General features: G+C 39.5%; 1 protein-coding gene across 1 annotated transcript in view; it reads right to left on the bottom strand.

Annotated features, from left to right (window-relative positions):
• CRACR2A (calcium release activated channel regulator 2A) overlaps positions 1–22751 on the bottom strand; it is a 63148-nt gene that overhangs the window by 5731 nt on the left and 34666 nt on the right. The window contains 10 exon segments of the mRNA XM_054064166.1: positions 163–239; positions 4866–4964; positions 6596–6710; positions 12311–12347; positions 13800–13976; positions 13979–14124; positions 15499–15590; positions 16422–16474; positions 19914–19978; positions 21021–21208. Of these exon segments, the coding sequence (XP_053920141.1) occupies positions 163–239; positions 4866–4964; positions 6596–6710; positions 12311–12347; positions 13800–13976; positions 13979–14124; positions 15499–15590; positions 16422–16474; positions 19914–19978; positions 21021–21208 (1049 nt within the window).

Here is a 22751-nt window from a genome sequence, read left to right as displayed (position 1 = left end):
CAGGGCTCAGTTGGAGCAACAGGGCAGGCTACAGGCCAATTTAAAAAGAATAAATATTTCATCACCATAAATTCCTATCAAATCAATTTAACAGAATTCACTCTGATCAGTGCATGGGAAGTCAGACACATATAGAACTTATAGATTGTGTTTACTTCTTACCGGGCTAAATGAAGCATAGATGCTTTGGTGTTGTATCCAGAATACACACTGCATTCATAGAAAATTAAATTATAATCCTGCAATCAAACAGAAGGACCATTTCAATTAATTTTGCACATTATCTCACTCCACCTTTAAGAAAGCAACATAGCTATATTGAAATATGCAAATAAAGAAACAGAAACAGATCATCTTAGGAAAGATTAGGATTTAGTTCTAGAGCTGACAGCAAAGTGTAACAAAAGAAAAAAATCCAAGCATGCCTCCCGAACAATATGCATTTCTTAGCAGATATTTATCCTGTACAGTGGCTTTTTTGAGCTTGATCTCTCAAAGGCTCAAAGGCAAATATGACTTGTAAAGTACTGAAGTCTTGTCAATTTTCCTTCAGTACAACACTGAGTGCTTGACAAAGAAGGTGAAAATAATTCCCATGACTTTTTCTTAATCATGGAAAGCTTCAGCAGATGTGTCTCTGTATTCAAGAGTTTGAAAACAACATTTTCCAGCAAATGACTGGTTAAAAACGTCATCGAGAAATAACAAATTTATTTTATTTCATTTTTTGCACCTGTTAAATTTTTCCATACCTTCTTTTGCAGTCATCCTGCACCTTTTGGTTTTGTAGCTCCTGGGAGCTTTGCAATTAAAAACAATCCTATTAAAAAGATGCCCTGGAGACATTCTCAGCACTTAGTTGAAGCCTTATCACGGTAAATACAAGAGATCATCTGGACGAAAGCCTGACCTGGCAGCTGTGATGGCAAGAGAAGTTAAAGACAGAATAACAGATATCTGACTACTTTCACAAGATATTCCATTGCCTCTACGGCATTACTAAAGGCCATAGCAGAGCAGAAAAGGGGAGAAAATCATGCAATGTTAGTGTTGGATGGATAAGTTATTGACTTTTTTTTTAAAACAGTGTTCCGTATATTTACAATGATGTAACCCCTTGATTCTCTTGTTTTGCTTAGAAAAGCTTTAGGATAAAATCTGATTGGCTCAACTTTCTTGCTTGCTCTGCAAACAGAAGTTTGAAATAATTTTTTTTACTGCTCAGTTGACCACAACTCTAGTAGAAAACCTACTGTGGTCAGTCTAGCTGCTTTGTCTCAGCCAAATGGAGAGTGATACTATTCCTACATCTTCCCACATACAACAGAATTTCACTAGAGGAGAACTGTCAGTGACTACATCATTTATGCTGGCATGAATCTGAATAGATTTTTCAACAAATGCCATGGGTAAGGCAAATTTTTATTGGTGAAAGAGAACAGTTTAAACTAAATTGACATTAATGGCTTATTTCTGCCAGTCTGGCAAACAGGTCTTTCTTGGAAGGAGAAGTCAGCCTGGAAATGCAAAGTGTCATTACTTCGAATCAGGGAGGAAACTTTAACTGATAGCATACATAATAAGAACAAAGTAGCAGACGGCAGGACACATAATTAATAAGCCAGGAAATGCTATCCATCTCCATCCAAGAATTAGCTGGAGAGACAACTATCAAAAATCTGGGAGACAACTATCAGTTTCTTAATTTTAAAAAGTTACATATAAATCAGCAGACAGAATAGGGAGGAAAATAATTGATGACCAGAGGGAGCTGGACAATTTCTGTCCTGTAAAGTAACATCAGCCTCAGAAGAACTGCTCCCCCCTCATTAGCAGTATGCACATTACAATGGCACTGACAGGTTGATAAAGAAGCCACTGTATGAACACAGAGTAGCAGTCCTCATCCCATGTATAGGCCACAAAGTCAAGGCAGACAAAGGCATTATCTTATTTTATTGTTTAGGAACAGAGATGAAGAAGGATTTCTTGAGCCATCCAAGGTTATTCAGGAAGTCTTTGCAGGACCAAAATAAAATCATGCTGCCTGTATGCCTGAGCAGCACCTATATCATAAGCCAATAAATAGTAGTGTTTACCACTTAAACAGAACACTGGCTGTTCCTAAGAGATCTGCATACTCTCTTTATTGCAGTTGTGTTTGAATAAACTCTTGATCAGTGGATCAAGCTAAGCTAAACACAAATTCATTAAATGGAGTTTTCCTTCAGGATCCTCTAGTGAAAAAGTCAAACAGACCTCCTTTTTTTTTCTTCTTCTTTTCTTTCTCTCTCTGTCATGAAGAATTTTAGACGTTTTTTATCAGGTCATTCTTCTACTACATGTGATCATTTTGGGCTGTGTCTGCTCCTTCTCCCTTCAAAGTCAATACTGCAAATTTCTCCTTTCCATTGTGATGTTTACACTTTAATTCATCTACCTACAGATGGGCTTCATTACAGCCTTGCTATCCCCTGTAACATCTTCCAGAATCCCTACCCACATTCTATTACCCCAGGCCCCTTTCCTGGGGTATTACACACACCTTGCAACTATCAGTCTTCTCAAACGACAAGGAATTGAAAGGACTTCCTTGAGATAGACATTATTCCTTTTAACAGTGAAGTGTGCTGCCTGCCTTGCAAAGAAGCTACGTGACACCTGCATTATATTAGGAACCCTTGATTTTCTAGCTAACTTTGTAGTACACAGTAGATGTGGGACTGAAGCGAAGCCTGAGTTAATACAGCTGGGCTGGAATGTCCTCTGAAAGTACGTGTTCCTCTCTGGCTATAGAAAAACTAGGTAAAACCATTCCTATCCTGTACGAACTTGAAACAGTCTGTAAAACTGTTGGGACTTCAGGGTCAATAGGCTAATCTGGTTCTTTGGCCACACAAGAACTGGTTCAGGGTTGTTTTCACCAAATATGACTACACATATTTGTATCAGCCCAGCATCTAGTCCCATGTATTTTGGGTCATTTTGGGATTATTCACAAAGCAACTAACTGAGCTGCATTCACTGTTAAAGACAGTGGCATGTAGCTTTATAGGAATCAAATGGCTATTTAGCAAGAATTAATATTTCATTAAAATCCATGATTATTAACTCAGCAAGCAAATTGTTATAATCTAATCATATCTATGTTGCTTTTCAATTAATCAATTATTATTAATTATCCTTTCCATTAGCTACCTCAGGCAGCACATTCAAACATTCAAATGAGACATTCAGGTCCATTCATTTGATTACAACTATCAAATTTGACAACTTTCTTTGTTTTACTTATACAAAACTCTTATTTTCTTGCATGACATGTTAGAATTAATGGCACGATGGGCTGCAGGTTCTATATATTAGAATGAATCATCTTTGTTCTACTAGTACAATTTTTTAAGAGAGCTAAATGACACATAAGACACCTACTCGGTCCACTTAGCATTTATGTGTCATTTGTTTCTTCACACAAGGATTCAGTGTTACAGCCTGGAGTCCTTCTTAGCCTCCAGGATCTCAAAACTATCTGCATTTCAGAGAATCACAGAATCATTTAGGATGGAAAAGACCTCTAAGACCATAAAGTTCAACCCTTAAGCTAACATTGCCAAGTTCACCACTAAACCATGTCCCTAAGTGCCACTTCTACACATCCTTTAAATACCTTCAGAGATGGTGACTCAAACACTTCCCTGGGCAGCCTTGGCAACTCCTCTGGTGAAAAAGTTTCTCCTAATATCTTGTCTAATATCTTGCACCCTTGTGCAAGTTGAGGCTGTTTTGTCTTATCCTTTCCATGCATACAAGAAAAAGAAGAATCTTGAGGGATGAAGTTCAAAGCTGCTATTGCTCTCCTATAAAAACAGTCATGAACACAAACCTGAAAACAGAGGTATGCTTATAAAAGGCGGTATGAACAATCAAAATAAGATGAAAAGAGATCTGGCTTTAACTCTTTCAGTTTTAGAGAGGTGTATAGCAGTAATTTTCCTACAAACCAAGAACAATTCAGCTGCATTTCAAATTCTGAAAACATCCTTTTTGGTTACCAGCAAGCAGCGCTATAATCTATTTTCAAAGGAGAAACAAATACATACATGAAACGTATATGCATATGGTTTAATTCAGGTAAACTCCTACCACCTCAGTTAATTTCTCAGGAATATTGAAATTATTTGTTTCTAAACAAATTAATATTCTGGAGGCATTTCTGTTTGAACTATATGTACTGTACAGAGAGATTTGAAAGGAAAATTGATGGGCATGGTACACAGAAATATAAAGAAGTATCTACTACTTAAAGTCCTTTAATGCTGAAATTATGGTCCATGGATCATCAGTGCTCTGGCAGATGCAGACAGTTAACTCTACTTATATCTCTTTGATAGAATGGTACTAAAAGTAAACATGTTTTCTACTCCTACCATAAGAGTAACAGATGGTCTTCTGTGGTTTCATAGGAGGTAGGAAGAAGGAAAGGTCCTCAGATTACCTCTCTGTCAAGAATCCATTCACAGAGAAAAGAGGGAAAGGGAAAAAGAGAATGGGAGAATAAAAGAGAAAGAGACAATAAAGTAAAAGGGAGAGAAGGGAGAGAGATACAGGAAAAAGAGAGAAAAGGGAGAGTGAATTCTTATGTATTTTTTGCATCGTTCTCTTCCTGTTTCTTCAGCTAGACAGTATTATAACTACCATAACTATCAACACAGCACTGAGACCTGAACTGATGAGTGTGATGGCATTCCTAATCCTTAAAAATACTTGTCTGATTAAAATTAATCGGTGTTTCTATGAATTTAGATACATTCAGACTCCATTTCAAAACTTTCACCTTTTGAAAGGGTGTTACTCTTCGAGTATAGTACCTTAGCAAGATGCTTTCCCATTCCCATAGGGATCTCACGTCTCTTTTCATCAGTTTTATTACCCAACAAAAGCACAAGTATATTCTCCCCAGTTGTCTCCTGCAGAACAAAGAATAAATATCAACTGAGCCATTGCATTTAAAAAAAACCCCACAGATCAAGAGAATAAAAACTAATAAATGTCACACTGCAACAAGACATTTAAGACATCACATCTGAGCCAGGTATGTGCCAGTTCACTTACAAATATGTCAGGAACTAAAGTTGGATGGAAGGCATGAAAAAGAATGCTAAAGATTGCACTAACTTGAGATTTTTTAGTAACAGCACAGGAGCTCAACAGACCCTATATTAAAATAGGACAGACAAAACTACCATGCTAAAACCAGCTCTGACTTAGTGTTTTTACAGTCACTGTTTTTCTAATTCCACAGACAGGAAAATAATGACAACACCTGGTATAATTATGCCAAATAAATTACATAATGTAGTGGAGACATACACAGAATATGTCCTCAAAAATACATAGAATAGACACGAACCAACATTAATTCTGAAAATGATTAGAATAATCACAATGTGTACATAGATAAAGTGCACTGAATGTCGCAGCAGTAAATGGACTAGCCATATATCTTCAATTCAGTTTGAGCAAACAAAATTAGCCAGTAAAGATGAGTGAACCACTCATGTTAGAAAAAGATTTTGACCATAATATTTGATTTTTCTGGATCAAAACTTGGAATTGTCCTTTAGCTTTTACCATACGTAATTATAACAATCAGTGATTCGTTAAAATCTCATTTGTTAAGATTTAATAAGGGCCTGTTCTTACAAAATGCATGCTACTGTTAATTCAGTAGAGATGCTCAGATGAGGAATAAATATGCCTGTTTGTAAACATTTGAATGAACGAGTCCTAATTTCAACCAGCAAAGCCACCTCATTAGCCTCTATGGAAAAGTGTACTGTACTACAAGACGATCTTCACATACCAATTTGTCTCTTACTTTTTCAGTAGCACTACTCTCCAACAGTGACCAAATAGTCTTTGTTCTCCTTGGAGACACAGGCTTTTATGGCAGCAGTATAAGTTTTATTTTTATTTTTTATTTTGGCCACAAGCAAATGCAGCCACTTGCACCCTCCACATGTTGTCTATGAGCCTCAGAGATATATCAAGAAAAAGAAAATTTTTCATTAACTGAAACCTCTCAGTGGCACGGGCTATGATTTTGTTTTCATGCAGTTGAAAAGAGACTATTTGCCACCAGACAACTTGTAGCACTAATGTAGATACTATAGCTTTAATTTTATGGCTTATGTTCACAACACAGTCAACTTCTGGTGAGCTGCATGTTGTCAAACTGCTACCAATGATCAGTGATCATCAGACCATCATCATTGATCCAAAGCACCTCCCAGTGTGATCCAATGAGAGTCATGAGCTAGATAAACTTTATGAGAAATCAGAAGAGTCCATGCTGAGCTCTCCTCACTACTTGTTTCAAGTCCTTAAAACCCTGGAACTGTGTTTTTTTTCAATGATGCAGAGATTCTACAAATAGCTTTACTGGTAACTGTGCAGGCCAAAATCACTAACTAAAACGTAATTGTGACAACATAAGAAACATGCTGTATTCTGTTCTTTGCCCAGCTAACACTCCCTCTCAAGAAGAAGGTAGAGAATAATGACTACCGATTTTAGATTTAAAGTTATGTCATGTTACCTCAATGCTTCTTAGCCACTGCTTGACAGCTGTGAATGTATCTTTCACTGTTATATCATACATTACAATGACCCCATCAGCTTTTCTGAAAAACTGTTTGGTGACACTTCGGTACCTATAAGTAAGAACCTGTTTATAGCTCTCTTCAACAGAAGTAGCACTTTGATAATACAAATAAAATTTTACAGTAGTTCACCACCACCACCCCCCGCAAAAGGAATATGTTGCCATACAGTTTTTTCTAATCAACTAGTCTTAGTAAGGGTTAAACTCCTGTTAATTTGGTTTACATATGTATTCTAATATTCCATAAACTAGTCAAGGGATTAGCTGTAATACAGATCTCCAACATAGATCCTCTTTGAATGGTGAGGATTATTATGAATTGTAGTAAGCAATCCCAGTCTTCTTGAATCATCAGACCCCTTTTCAGACTCAGCAGAAGATTCACATTGCTTCCATAAATCACTGCAATGGCAAATAAATTCTTCGCAAGAAGTATTTATGAAATGAAGGGTTTGGAAAAGGTCCTTCTGCCTTACTTAACCGATTCTGGGTTAGCTTGGATAATCAGCTGCAGATCTCACATTCTCCCACTCTCTTTCATTTTAAGCTTGAAGCAAAAATTCCTCCTCACAAAGTGTTCTGCTTAAAGCTAGCTACATTTCTGTTCAGGATTTTTTTTCCCAAACTTCCTGTGGAAAACATACACCATTGTTATCATCCTTGCTTTTTGTAACAGAAAACTATACAACGGGTGAGGAGATAGGGAAGGAAATTACTACTGAAAACCTTGGGAGATCTTCAACTGCAATGGGATTGTTTTGGTGGAAAAAAAACATGGCTTTTAACTCTTCAGGCATTTTCTGCTATAGAAATTGTTCTAGGTACATTTTAAAATCAGCCTTCCTCCTAAAGATATTGTGTGGTATGAAACGATTAAAAGATTTAATATCTTTTACAAATACGTAGTTTTTGAGCGGACACTTAGCACAAAACCAGCACTTTATTACTGCCAGGGAAGGTTTTAAACCATGAATTCACTGGCTCTATAAGAATACTCCGAAATTTGTTCATCTCCTGAGAAACCAGATTACGTCCATGCTTACTAATCTTCCAAGAGATGATTCAAGGAAGCAAAACCTTAGAATATATACTGGTTTTGGCTGGGAGAGAGTTATAATTCATTGTACTGGCTTGTAGTGTGCTGTGTTTGAATTTGAGGTCAAAAAAGTGTTGATAACACAACATTTTAGTTACTCTTCAAGGGAATTTACACAGCTTTAAGGCCTTTTCTGCTTCTCAGACTGCCTTGCCAGTTGGCAGTGAGGCATGAATTTGCCAAAGGAAAATTGCTTATGTATGTTCATCTCTGCAAATCGAAACCCACAAAGCTTCACACAGTTCTACTCAGGAGTTTATCCCATATCAATGGCACAGAGGAAACAGCACATTATTACCTAGATAACAGAAGCAAAGTCATAATTTTTTGGCTTATGCTATCTATCAACAGATTCTTCTCTCTGCCACTACTGTGGAGCCAAGAGCTTCCATGGAATTACTGCATTTCTGTATCTGTTTAATGTTACAGGAAAAAGCATGGGGGAAAGTTAAGCAGAAGGAAGAACATTTTTTTCTGACTATCCATGTCCTGTTTACTGCAAGGTAAGCTAAGTGCATGCTGGTGAGAATATTTATATCCTCTGTCCCAAGATCTTTTTATGTATATCAGGAGCTGCTTGGGAAAGAACTGTAGCACCAGCTGGTTTGCAGGGGATGCCCTAGCTGGTCCCTTACTGCATTTTGTACAAATGAGAGGGAGGAAGAGGGAGATAGTAAGTTTGTTCTTAATGCTGCAGGAGTAAGACCATGGATGCTCCTGGTTTTGTTGAGGAGGGGGTTTTGAGGAGGGAGAGGCCCTCTGCCAAGCATTTGAGGCAGAATCTCTGAGACTGCTGAATTCAACTGCTTGACAGTTCTTTGAATGAGACATTGAAATGTTTGCCTTGCAAATGTTTTCTTCAAATATACTGAAGCCTTACAGAAAGAAACAGAAACAATACAGAGTGGCACTTGATGTGGAAAAAAATATAAAAACTTGAGGTGCTGTCTTCCTCAGTAGCAAAAAAATTCATTCACTGCTGTAAATTTTGGGGACAAAAATACACGTCTCTTTCATGAGCTGGGCTAATAGCCCATAACAACTATACAGAGATTTCTCATCATTCCCTTCTTTTCTATTAAAATCTCAAGTTCCACTGCAGCTATAGGCTGCTAGTCATACACATACATCCACATAAAGCACATTTTCAGTTCTACTGAAAAATATTCCCAGCTTATGAGTAACTAACTACATGGACTACATGACCTGAAATACCTTGTCTTTGGTGGTCACACACACTTCAGTACCACTAAGACACCAGAGACCTTCAGCTCACCTCCCAACATAACATGTAGTCACTTTTTATTGAGATCTATAAAGTCGATGGATGAAAATCCCCTTAATAATCAAACTTGATTCTAAAACTGCACCTGAACACTATACTAAGGTATGAACCTTCATAGCCTGCTTCAACAAAATGTTGATGAGAAAAAGAAATAAAAGTGGGAGTAAATTTAATTTAGTTTACAATGCAGTCTGAAAACATTCTCTCTAGATGTATCTTTTGAGAGGCCTTCATATAGTAGCCAAGTCAAGTAACATGCCTAGCTTTTGTGCAATTTAACACAAATGTGGAAGATGGCTGGTGTAAACATACTCTCTACTGTTCATACTCTCTACTGAAAGAAGAGAGGGGAGAGGAATTGCATCTTAGGCTCAGGTTTTAGACAGAAAATATTGCTTTGATCTCCATCACAGTTCCTTCAGGTGTTTTCTCAGTCACACTTCTGCTTATGCTAACTACAGCTGCATCTGCACATCCACTCAGAAAAATGTTCTGACTGCTAACTCTCAGACTAAAAAAGAGCTGCTGGTCTCATGTACTGCTGCCAGTTCTTAGACACTTTCAGAAGTGACTATGGTTCCATAGGAGGGAAATGGACTAGTTCATTTCTAAAAAGAAAAAAAAATTACATTGCTTCTACTCTCCTATCAGATGCAGTAGATCATAAAGGAACCATAAAGGCTAAATGACTGTGAATATATGGTGAGCAGGACTGCTTAATGCCAGCAGCAAGGAGCCTGAGTTCAGTACAGTATGCAATGAGATCATGGAACACAGTAATACAAAGCCAAGTAGATTACAGGAATACAAACAGTAATGAATTTTAAAATACAGGTTGTCTCAGAGCCTTCACCTTCCTAGTGCAAAACAAAGAATGACAGGACTTCATATATGAGTGAGTTATATATGCAACAACTGCATGGAATCATCTTGCCTCCTTTGCCTGAGTATTTAGAGAGCCTGTGTTCCTTTATACTGCAGATCTTTTGAACAGCAAGACACAAGGTGAGAGAAAGAATGGGTGCAGAAGACAGTCTGGTTGATACACGGCCCTGTGACTCACACCCCATAACTCATTATGCAGCAAGCAGGGAGTTATCTTTTTCTGAAGTCTTCTTCAGCTCCAGTTGAGGATTATATGAAGAGCTGACCTGAAAATGCTTACTAATTGAATATCACTACTCCCAGCTCAGGTGTGCTGTCAGGAGAGGGAGTCCTCGTGCAAGCACTTGATGGAACAAGATCACTTCTGATGATCACTTTTGATCTCATGGTCAAAAAGGGGTGATCCCAAGAACCACCATTTAAGAAATGCAAAGCTGTATTAGAAATTCATCAGACTGCAGCAGGTGTATGGAAGGAAATGAAGCACTACTCTCACAAAGGGGCAGTGCTCAGATATTTACACAGCCCAGAAACTGCCCTAAACAATGGAATCCCATCTATTCAATGGCCATTGGCAGGCCTAGTCAGAGGGCCAAGAGGACCATGCAGGACCATGCACATATTTCAGTGCCAAATGGACAAGAGAGTATCACAGAATCATAGAATAGTTAGGGTTGGATGGGACCTTAAAGATCATCTAGGTCCAACACCCCCCCCCACCCCCGCCATGGGCAGGGACATCCCACTAGATCAGGCTGCCCAAGGCCCCATCCAGCCTGGCCTTGAACACCTCCAGAGATCGGGCATCCACAACTTCCCTGGTAAACCTGTTCCAGTGTCTCACCACTCTCATGGTGAAGAACTCTTCCTTATATCAAGCCTAAATCTGCCCCTCTACAGTTTGTACCTGTTCCCCTTCGTCCTATCACCACAAGCCTTTGTGAATAGCCCCTCTCCAGCTTTCCTGGAGCCCCCTTTAGGTACTGGAACATTGCTCCTCCGAGCCTTCTCTTCTCCAGCCGGAACAACCCCAAATCTCTCAGCCTGTCCTTATATGGAAGGTGCTTCAGCCCTCCAATCATCTTTGTAGCCCTTCTCTGGACCCGTTCAACAGCTCCATATCCTCCTTATGTTGAGGATTCCAGAACTGGACACAACACTCCAGGTGGGGTCTCACAAGAGACGAATAGAGGGGCAGAATCACCTCCCTCAACCCGCTGGCCACGTTTCTTTTGATGCAGCCCAGGATACAGTTGGCCTTCTGGACTGCGAGCACATATTGCCAGCTTCTCATCGACCAGCACCCCCAAGTCCTTCTCTGCAGGGTTGCTCTCAATCACATCATCCCCCGTCATGTACTGAAAATGGGGATTGCCCTGACCCAGGTGCAGGACCTTACACTTGGCCCAGTTGAACCCCATGAGGTTCTCACAGCGCCACTCAGCTTGTGTCATCTGCAAACTTGCTGAGGGTGCGCTCAATCTCACTGTCAATATCATTGATGAAGATACTAAACAGCACCGGTGCCAGTACGGACCCCTGAGGGACACCACTTGTCACAGATCTCCATCTGGACTTTGAGTCACTGATCACTACTCTTTGAATATGACCAACCAGTTTCTTATCCACTGTACTATCCACCCATCAAATCCATATCTCTGCAATTTAGAGAGAAGGATGTTGTGGGGGACCATGTCAAAGGCTTTACACAAGCCCAGATAGATCACATCTGTTGGTTTTCCCGCATCCACTGCTGCAATTACCCCATCATAGAAAGCCACTAAGTTGGTCATGCAGGATTTTGCCATAGTGAAGCCATGCTGGCTGCCATTAATCACTTCCCTGTCCTCCATGTGCTTTAGCATAGCTTCTAGGAGGATCTGTTCCATGATCTTCCCAGGCACATAGTTGAGGCTGACAGGTCAGTAGTTCTCAGGGTTGTCTTTTTTAAAAATGGTCACAAGAATACATATCAGAATATATATATCAGAAAGGAGTATTCTGCTGGGTTTTTTAAACTAAATTTAAAAAAACAAGCAAAAGACCTACTCATACTCAGGGTGGGCTGAGGCACTGACATTTCATAGATAAAAAATTCCCAGTTCTAAGTGGCCTTTAGAAATTAACTTCTGTTTATCCTCATGATGTTTCTTTAGAAACAAAATGCTTTTAAGAGGTAGGCAGGAGCCATTTTACAATTTCTTCTGTCCTCTTCTTGCTCACTCTCAACTGGTTGGTGGAGGGGGAGGCGGAAGTATACAAGAAACAATATCCGAGGGAACGCCCAGTTCCTACCCAGCTTAGAGGACATACTTTCAAAGAGTGTTACTGCCAAAACAGAGCAGGCAGCACAGGTTTGTCCTAGCTTGACATGATGATTTACCTGGCTTTTGCCATCAGAAAGTCCAATGATGCCATATCTTGAAAATGGGATAAAAAATAAGTCACACAGCAAGCAAAAATTATGCATTGTATTACAGCATTTCCAAGCATGAAGCTCTGTTCTGTGCCCAACTCTTTTTATTAAAATGTACCACCTAGAAATTATTATGTAATCATGACATAATTCTATCATTACTTTTTTAAGATATGCTTGCTTCTTCTAAAAGAACTATATCATCATGACAAAGCATACCTATTTTTCCTATACTTTAATCTTTTAAACATGTGCTTCAAGAATCTAAAATTGAGTAATACTTAACAGTGATAAAATTTAGAAAACAACCACACTTAGCTCTGAAGCCATAGCAGTGCAAGAAAGACTTTCGACTCCAAAGAAATGTACCTTCCAGCATATTGCTTAAGGAATGCATGGTGAATTAATTGTTAACATGTACATACAAGTTGGAGCTGAAAAATAAATCTAGATTTCAATTTGCTAATTAAATCTCTTCTCAAAAAAATTAAAAGTAATTTGCTCTCATTATTTCACAGATAGTGTAACAGCTACTAAAGCTGACTCAAAAGTATCAGGATTACTTTTTGGCATGAAAAAAAATCCCAGTTTTTCAGAAAAGAGTTGCTTCTTTTTTTAGACAATTGCTACCTTTCAGTGGAATTTCTTCAGTCATCTATTAAAAGACTTAACTCCACTTTTCCTAAACAGTCCTTCAGACATAAGTCTATGCACACATTGTGTCCCATTACCACCTCTTTAGGCTGAGTTCCTCTTCTTTCCACCTTCAACTTTTATTTGCAGTATATTTCCAACTCCCTCTTCATGCAGTGTCTTAATTTGTCATGCTTTAACTTAAGAAAGTTAAAATAATTTCAGATTCTAAGAATAATGCATTATGCTTCAGCACAATTTAATCTTTTCCAAGGTCCTTTAGAATAGAATAGAATAGAAAAGTTCCAGTTAGAAGAGGACCTAGGACAACCATCCAGTCCAACTGTCTGACCACTTCAGGGCTGACCAAATGCCAGAGCAGGTTGTTAAGGTTATTGTCCAAATACCTCTTAAACACTGACAGGCATGAGGCATCGACCTCCTCTCTAGGAAGCCTGTTTCAGTGTTTGACTGCCCTCTTGGTAAAAAAATGCTTCCTAACATCCAGTCTAAACCTCCTCTGGCACAGCTTTGAACCATTACCATTACCATGTGTCTTATCACTGCATATGAGGGAGAAGAGACCAGCACCTCCTTTTCCACTTCCCCTCCTCAGGAAGCTATAGAGAGCAAGGAGGTCACCCCTCACCCTCCTTTTCTCCAAACTAGACAAACCCAGAGTCCTTAGCTGCTTCTCACAGGATGTGCCTTCCCAGCCCTTTCACCAGCTTTGTTGCCCTCCTTTGGACACATTCAAAGTTTCATCCCTCTTAACATCCTTCTTAAATTCTGTGCCTAGAACTGTAATCAAGGTGAGGTCCCTATTCCCCCCTTACATTTGACAGGTTTTCCTTCCCTACAGGCTGCTCTTTAGAAGATGATGGTGAGTGTTCCATTGATTGTTCTGTGTTTTTCTTATCTATTTCCATCTCAGAAGCATCCTCAGCTTCTCCAGTCCATCTGTTCAGCTGCTTATCAACGAGCCTGTCAAGAAGCTGGGATGATCTTTCTCAATTGATATTATTCTTTGGAGATGCAATGCTTTAGACATCCCTCCAGTGGCTCCAGCACCAGAGAAATTTCCATTCAGTCCAGCAGAATTCCTTCTCTTTGAGTTATTGAAAACATCATCTTCTTCAAATGAACAGCTATGCAGAGAAAAAAGTAAGCACAGCACAAAAATATATTAGATCTAGATTCCTTTGTTTTATTCTATTGTTACTGAATTTAATGTCTCATGTTTATTACTACTTAGAGCAGGCATAGCAGATCCAGTCTAATGACCACTGAAAAATCAGCTCATCGTATAATGTGCATATATGTAGTATGCTTGATAATTGCAAGCATGAAACAAAAAAAGATAACTTTTGGGGAAAATCTGAACCAGAAATCAAAACATAAGCTCAGTCTCATTTTAACCTTATAGAATAGTAGTAAAGTAAATTTCTCTGTTGTGATTTCTTAGTCCCTCCCCCCTCTGGAAGAACAAAATGACTCCCCAGCCCCACTAATCTTTCTATGTGTAATCTAATCCCCTCTTTAGCAGGTAGGAGGGAGGTGGTTTTGTTTAATATAGACAAAGAAAAAACTAAGTGGGGACTCAACAGAAAAGGAAGTGTAGATAAAATAGATCCAGAGTTTTCTCAGATGTGTGTAATGACCACAGATGCACACTGCAGTAAGAGAAATGCTGACTTGATACAGAGAACAAAATTTCTTCATAGGACTGGTGCAGCAAGGGAACAGGTGCCCAAAGAGGCTGTGAGACCTCCATCCAGATATTCAAACACTGAACTGAACAAGGCCTAAGCAACCTTATCTAGTTTTGGAGTTATCCCTGTTTGAGCAGAAGACTTGACTAGAGGCATCGGAGGTCCTTCACACCTAAATTTTTCTATGACTTTTGTGCCATAACTGCTTTTGCCAACTACGCTGCCCTTCTCAGTACTGAATTTAGAAAAACGTGTCTCTCAAAGTTTTCACTCTTTATGAACTCATGGCTACAAAGACAATTTCTTAACTGTTATTTCAGAGTGAAATACTAGTCTTCTTTCCAATTCCTCTTTTCTCAAAGGAAACGAGCTAGTTTTCCATCTTGTTTCTGCCGATTACAAGTTTACAACCAGACAGTTGAAAATTTTGTGTTTTACTAGTTCCACATCCCATACTTTACAACTGCTGTCCTCCACAATGACGGAGGATGAGGAGGTACACTCTTTCAGGGAGTCACCAGGGACATTGTACCACATCAGCATAGGATAATGGGCAAGTTTTTGCACCTCCCAGCACATTCTCATGCATAACGGGGAAGACTCTTGCCTTGCAGACAGTACATTTATTTATGTGAAAATTTGCCTTTTTATTTCCACATTTCTTAAAAAGCACAGTGATCTTATACTGACAGACACTTCAGAAATACATGCTTTGAAAAGTCTAAAGATACTAGAAAGAAAACATTCCCTATTGTTTTTCTATAAGCCTCATCATACTCAAACAGGGACCACATGAAAAAACATTCTTACCTGTTAGGCAGTATCTTGTCTTCCACGTATTTCCCAATGACAGACCCTGATCTTTGCTTCCAGCTGGCTTTTGGAACACTTGTTTTACATTTCTGCAGAAATACAGAATAATTAATAACAATTTACTCCTGTTGTTCATTTTGGTTAACTGTGTTCATTCCTAATGCTTAAATAATGCAATGAATATAAAGAAAAAAAGTAAAAAAATCCTAGAGGTACAAGTGTTTCAAGATTCTGATCAATAAACAATGAACACATGGAAACTCCTGATCTGCCAGAGTTCACCTTCTTTGTAAACTAAGTGGAGCACAATAAAACAGCATAGTGTCATGAAAAGAAGTCAATATGGTGATTTACACTAGCAGCTTCTCGTAGGAATAGGAATACAAACAAGTGTAAACTAAGTGGCCCTAGTCTCCTTAAGCCAGGGTATTTCTGGAACTTCTTAGGGGCCCATTCACTGCTCCTAGATAAAAAATTAATGTGATCTGTTCTTGCCCAGTACTGACAGGTATTCAGGTACTAATTCAGGCACTCAGATATTGTACTGCTGTATAATCATTTCAAGATATTAGGGTATTATTATACTCTTAACTGAACAGATTAGCACAATTTAATTGTTCAATTTTTAGCTTATTTCATTCCCTCATGATTGAATCCTTAGCTTCTTACAAAATACATTCATGTCCCTCAAGACAACTCCAACTACAAAATTCTAAAAATGTAGCTCTTAAAATTGTTCAGTAAATTTAAAAATCTTCTAATCTTTTCAAGTGAGAAATAGACAATATAAATTAAGAATGGGGCAAGACTGAAGTACCACAAGTCTCTGTCTCCTTGCACAGCCTTCTGATCCCCTTGTTTTGAGGCTGTTCTGGTATGTGTTTGATCAACATTGGGTTTGAAAATATTAGTTGCTTTACCTTTCAAAATATGTCACGTTCATCTTTGAGTTGTTTGTTCCTCTCCCTGCAGAGAACACAACTAAAAGAAATACTGAGGCCAAGTATTCAGAAAAGCTGTTTTTTCTATTCAACACTAACAAACAGAGTAGACAGCTGGCAGTGTAAAAAGTAAGACAAATGCACTTCAATTTGGCACATCTCGACCCTTGATCATGCTTTATGTTCTTATCACAAACAGTTCTCTGCCTTGGCCATTGTATCTCCAGAAGGGCTATGCTGATTAAAGTCAGCTGGCATCTGGCCCCCATTCTGTAGTTTATCAAAACAAATGTCTTAACCCATAGAAATCACTTGTGATCAACATGCCTTCATTTGCTCTAAATTAGACATTCAAAGCTTTCCAAAGTAAAGATAACTTCTTAATGTCACCATCCCATTTCATTTGGTGGCAGCTGTGAAGGTCCTCCCTCTGAGGACTACAGTTGTGGCTGCCACGGAAAAGTCTTCCTAGGAAAATGACCATCTTCCATTCATTATGCAGAAGAGATGATAATGTCAAGGAATGCAGACTCCACGACATCAGTCATCTCTGATTAGATCTGACAACTCCCTCGGTGTGTGACAGAGCCACCTTTCTCAAAGGTGGAGGAGGTCTTTGCCCAGGAGCTTGCAGAGCTCGTATATAGCAGGCTTTAAACTAGATGTGAAGGGGGAGGGAGATAACATCAGGTTAGTCTGTGACAAGCAGTGGAAGGACAGGTGTCAGGTGTTAGACAGTATACTTCTCCAAAACACCTTACTGGTAATAAAGGTTCCACTAGTAAGGTGATTCAACTGGCAGCCCACCTGAAGTGCCTCTATACAAACGTGCTTATGGTAACAAGCAGGAGGAGCTGGAAGCTGCCGTGCTACTAGAAAGCTATGATCTAGTCACCATCATGGAAACTCGGAAAATCCCATGACTGGAGTGTCGCTATCGATGGTTACAGGCTGCTCAGAAGGGACAGATAAGGAAGGAGGAGTGGAGGCGTTGCCCTCTATCTCAGGAAAGGGATAGAATGTGAAGAGCTGTCACTGAAGAGTAGCCACAAACAGGTAGGAAGCTTGTGGGTCAAAGTAAAGACTGAGGAACCAACGGAAACCTTGTGGTTGGTGTATACCACTGGCAACCCAATCAAGGAAAGCCAACCAATGAAGCCTTCTTCCTCCAGCTACAGGAGTCTTCACACTCGCAAGCTCTCATCCTACTTGGGGATTTCAACCATCCTGACATACGCCGGAAAAGTAGCACAGCAAGCTGTATACATCCAGGAGATCTCTTAGATGGAGATACATGACAAGTGGTGTCCCTCAGGGGTCCATACTGGCACTGGTGCTGTTTAATATCTTCATCAATGATATTGACAGCGAGATTGAGCGCAACCTCGGCAAGTCTGCAGATGACACCAAGCTGAGTGGTGTAGTTGCCACACCAGAAGGACAGGATGTAATCCAGAGGGACCTGGACAGGCTGGAGAAGTGGCGCTGTGAGAACCTCATGGGGTTCAACTGGGCCAAGTGTAAGGTCCTGCACCTGGGTCAGGGCAATCCCCATTTTCAGTACATGACGGGGGATGATGTGATTGAGAGCAACCCTGCAGAGAAGGACTTGGGGGTGCTGGTCGATGAGAAGCTTGACATGAGCCGGCAATATGTGCTCACAGTCCAGAAGGCCAACTGTATCCTGGGCTGCATCAAAAGAAGCATGGCCAGCAGGTCGATTCTGCCCCTCTATTCGTCTCTTGTGAGACCCCACCTGGAGTGTTGTGTCCAGTTCTGGAATCCTCAACATAAGGAGGATATGGAGCTGTTGAACGGGTCCAGAGAAAGGCTACAAAGACAATCAGAGGGCTGAAGCACCTCCCATATGAGGACAGGCTGAGATAGTTGGGGTTGTTCAGCCTGGAGAAGGGAAGGCTCCGAAGAGACCTTATAGCAACCTTCTAGCACCTGAAAGGGGCTACAGGAAAGCTGTGGAGGGACTGTTCAAAAAGGCTTATAGTGATAGGACTAGGGGCAATGGGTATGAAGTGGAGAGGGACGCATTTAGACTAGACATAAGGAAGAATTTCTTCACCATGAGAGTGATGAGCCACCGGAACAGGTTGCCCAGGGAAGTTGTGGATGCCCCATCCCTGGAGGTGTTTAAAGCCAGGTTGGATGGGGCCTCGGGCAGCCTGATCTAGTGGGACATGTCCCTGCCCATGGCAGGGTGGTTGGAACTAGATGGGTCCCTTCCAACCTAAACTATTCTATGATTCTGTGATTCTATGATTACTGCACATCAAAAAGAGAGTTACAATTGTTTGAACACAACTCCAAACTCTGAAGTCCATCAATACAAAAATGCTACAGAGAAAATTAGTTAATTATATTTTGATATAATTTTACAAATATACATTTTGGGGAAAGAATCTTCTCCCATCACTTTAGAAACAGACCCTTTTAGTAAGCTTCAAGTGTCTTCTGGCCAGGCTTCTACCACAGACTCAGTTTAGAACAGTTCACTATTATTTTGTTTTACATTTGACTTTTGGAACAGAGATTTCACTACAACACTGAATTGCAAACACAAAACAAATCTTTCATGTGTACTGCCTTCTAATGTGTGCAAGAATGGGGATTACAAAAGTTGTACTATCTTTTATAACCATCTTTGCTATCTTTTGTGTCATTATCCAGTGGCAGGTTGACCTTGGTTGGCTGCAGATGCACACCCAGCTGCTTTCTCATGCACCCTCCTCAACAGGACAAGTTAACAAAATAAAATGGAAAAACTTGTGGGCCAAGATAAAGACAGGACCAACTACCATCATAGGCAAAACGGACTCAACTCTAGGATGATAAGAAACAAAGACAAAATTAAAATCACCTTTTCCCCATCACTTCCTTCTTCCCAGGCTCAACTTCACTCCTATATTCTCAAGTATTCCACCTCCTTCCCAATCAGCCCACAAAGATGGGGAATGGAGAGGTCGTGGTCAGTACATAACAGCTCCTCTCTGATGCTCCTTCCCCTCACACCTTTCCCTTGCTTCAGTGTGGGTTTTCACTGGAGAGCTCCTGTGTGTGTTCTTCACAGGCTGCAGGGGAATCTCTGCTCCCCCTCCTCCCAGATACTTGACCTTGGTGTCTGCCGGACTGTTTTGCGCACTTTGTTTTCTTACTCCTCTCTCTCAACTGCTGTGCAATGTTTTATACCCTTTCTTATACACATTTTCCCAGATGTGCCATAGTCTTGGCTGCGGGGCTCAAATGTGCTCTGATTCTTGGGGCTAGCTCAAACCAGTTCTGTCTGGCACAGGACAGCCCCATCCTCTCCTCTCTGCACACAGACCACCCTTGTGGCACCCTGCTGCCTATACCTGGACACCAAGACCTAGTATATATCCCAACACAATTTCATCCTTTAATATACCACTTCAGAACGCTGCAAGAATTTCTTGCATGTAAGGTATGCTTTACCTTAAAAATCCAGCTGCTTCAGAAGTCCTGATTTCTCTCTCTGTAATGTTTCTGTCACATAGTAAACCTCCCTGTAATGAAAAGAAAGACATAAAATTGTTCTAACCATGATAACAATGCTGCTAAAATGCTTCTCCCTAGGAGTATCCATATTTGAGACTTCAGCTTCTCCAAAACTGTAGACTTTATTCTGCATGAATGGTTACTAATTTTAAAGAAAGTTTATTCAATGTAAAGCCCATAGTAGAATAGTAGTTTGAGTTAGCAGAAGAAGGAGTAGAGGCTCTTTTCAAAAAATTGTAACTTAATAATTTCTTCATCCAGGGAGCTTAACATATACTCTGATACTAACAATCACCTCATTCAGAGACGATTCAGCTTTGGAGGAACACAACTTCTGCTTTGTGCAGAGGGCTGGAGCAAGAGAGGTAGATTGATCAGTCACTTAAAGGCTACTTCTATTCCTCAAAATATGAATTTTAAACATTTCTTCTTGAAAAATATTTAACTCAGAGTCAGAATTTGAAATCCAAAACATTTGAACTGGAAACTCCAAAACGATGGTTCTGGATCACCATAAGGCCTTCAGTGAATTTTTGTTTATCTGCGTAAGCTACATTTTGTCTTGCTGGCCAGGCTTCTTGGTCAGAAATCATGCACTAGGCTTACTTTGGATGAAGAAAAGAAGCACATGCTATCCACCTCATAACGAGAATACATTTGGAGAAGCAAGTTTCAGACAGGCTTAGCTTTGAAAAGAATGGAGCATCCTGTGCCACAACTATAATTTCTGTAAGGAATCACACTGGTATTTCAAAACTAAGTCATAATTTTTCATCAATTAAACTGATTTGTAATTCCAAAGACCTTTAAAAAAATGAGGAGTGGGAGAACACTTACATTTTGAAGAAATAGTAAAAGATTCTGTAGAAGCCAGATATGCTACAGAAAATATGCTGAATTACTTGGGGAAAAATCACTAGAATTGAACTTGGCTTTGCTGGTGGTTTCTGCTTATGACACCAACTTAAATCACAGCACTGAACACCCTGCGAAGGAGGCTCACTGGTGCACTAAGCAAATGCACTAGAACAACTGCAGCTGGAGACTTACATTTCCTTCTCCTTTTGTATTCTTGATGCCTCCTCATAAAGCACCTGTAGCTGTTGCTGAGCCAGGCTTAGCTCATGAGATGTTCTCTCCAGTTGTCTCAGCAGCTCCTGGTTAGTCAGCTTCAGCTTGGTGTTCTCAACTTTGGTTTCTTCTTTGCCACTGAGAAGTTCTGTACACTTCTGCTCTAACTAGGATGGAAGAAAAGATAACAGAAAGCAGTATAACTAACCAAGGCACCTTGGTTTTGAGACTTTCAATTATAGTCTTAGAGGTTAGTTGACTAGTGAAGCTATTTCTATCAAAGCCAAGATATGAATAAAACACATATGGTGCTTTTCCACTGCTCTCTGTACAGGCATAATTATATTACACAAAATCAAAGCTATGACTGAATTTCATCCAGTTCAATAAATCCACAACAAACCACAAAAAAGGTGTTAACAGAGCAGATTAGCAGCAATTAGATGATATTCACAGCTGCTGGTTTAGACAATTTCTCATAATGACAAGGTCTACACAGAGCAATTCAGAGTTTTGCCTAAAACCTGTTAGATCTAAATCTGATAGGTGATATACTTTCCTATCCCCAGTAATAACAACAAGCAGTAATCTTTCTGCCATCACAGCTAAATCTGCCAAAAAGTGTGAATTACAGCTTTTTTATTTATATTCATTCTCCTTTATAGTCATTTCTACAAAGGAAAGATGCACCTTCCCTGTAAAACACGTAACACCAGGTTTCTGGTGTGTAAAGAAGTTATACTTGCTTCTCTCTGGCGAACTAAGCAAATTAAGATGATGTAGTAAAAGTTAGGCTGACTAAATTTAGCCCACTTCATATTCGGGAAGGCACTACTGACCTGATGATATAACAGCTTTTTAAAATACTTTTTTTCAGTACAGCTTTTAAGGGATGCAAAATGTGCTGGGAACATTACAATGATACCAGTTCAATCTTCTAGATCAGAGATGCAATGAAGGATTTTGTTAGAACTTTCATTTTGCACATTGACGCAAGCAGAGCTCATCCAAACCAAAATCTCCTTACCAAGCTCTGCTAATTTGTTTATGCTCCACAACACTCCTGTTGTTCTAGTCTTAGTTTTGAATGCAATCTTAAAGCCCAGGTTCAAGGAAAAGCAGAAAATTCTTTTTGTTCTTTCTATTCTTTTGTGAATGGTCAAGAACAACAGTAGAATGAGGGGGGGGGTGTGGAGGAGGGGAGAAGAAGAGAAGGGGAGGGAATGACTAGAAAAAGAAATACTGCTGCCTGTATTACTTTATTAGACCAGACTTAAAATTGAGTGTAAGCCTTTGAATAGCTTCTGTGCTTTTCATATTAAATTTAAAACACATGTATTTTAGAGAGCCACAGGAAAAGGATTTTACAGGACTACTGGCTGATAACTAAGTTTTAAATAAAAAAAAAAATTAGCCCAAAACCCAACTAAAAAAGGATAATATTAAAATATAATCATTACAAAAAATAATCAATCATGTTTTTGCAGTTAGCTTCAGAATAAAAGATGCCTGATTTGTGTGCCCCCACAAATATCTTCAAAGTATTGATTATTTCACTATAGTGCTGCAATGTGCTAAACAGCCTGCATAAAACGACATCTGTTCTGATAATTAATATTGGGCAGTTGTATTCAATTATGTAATGCCCTTTAAATTCAGTTCTATGTCCTCATCAGCTAAACTTGTGCAATTGTAGTAAGCTAGAGGTTT

Source organism: Cuculus canorus, chromosome 1 (genome assembly GCF_017976375.1).
Source record: "Cuculus canorus isolate bCucCan1 chromosome 1, bCucCan1.pri, whole genome shotgun sequence".
NCBI lineage: Eukaryota > Metazoa > Chordata > Aves > Cuculiformes > Cuculidae > Cuculus > Cuculus canorus.
Note: the sequence above shows the minus strand (reverse complement) of the source record. Positions and strands in the feature narration are given on the sequence as shown.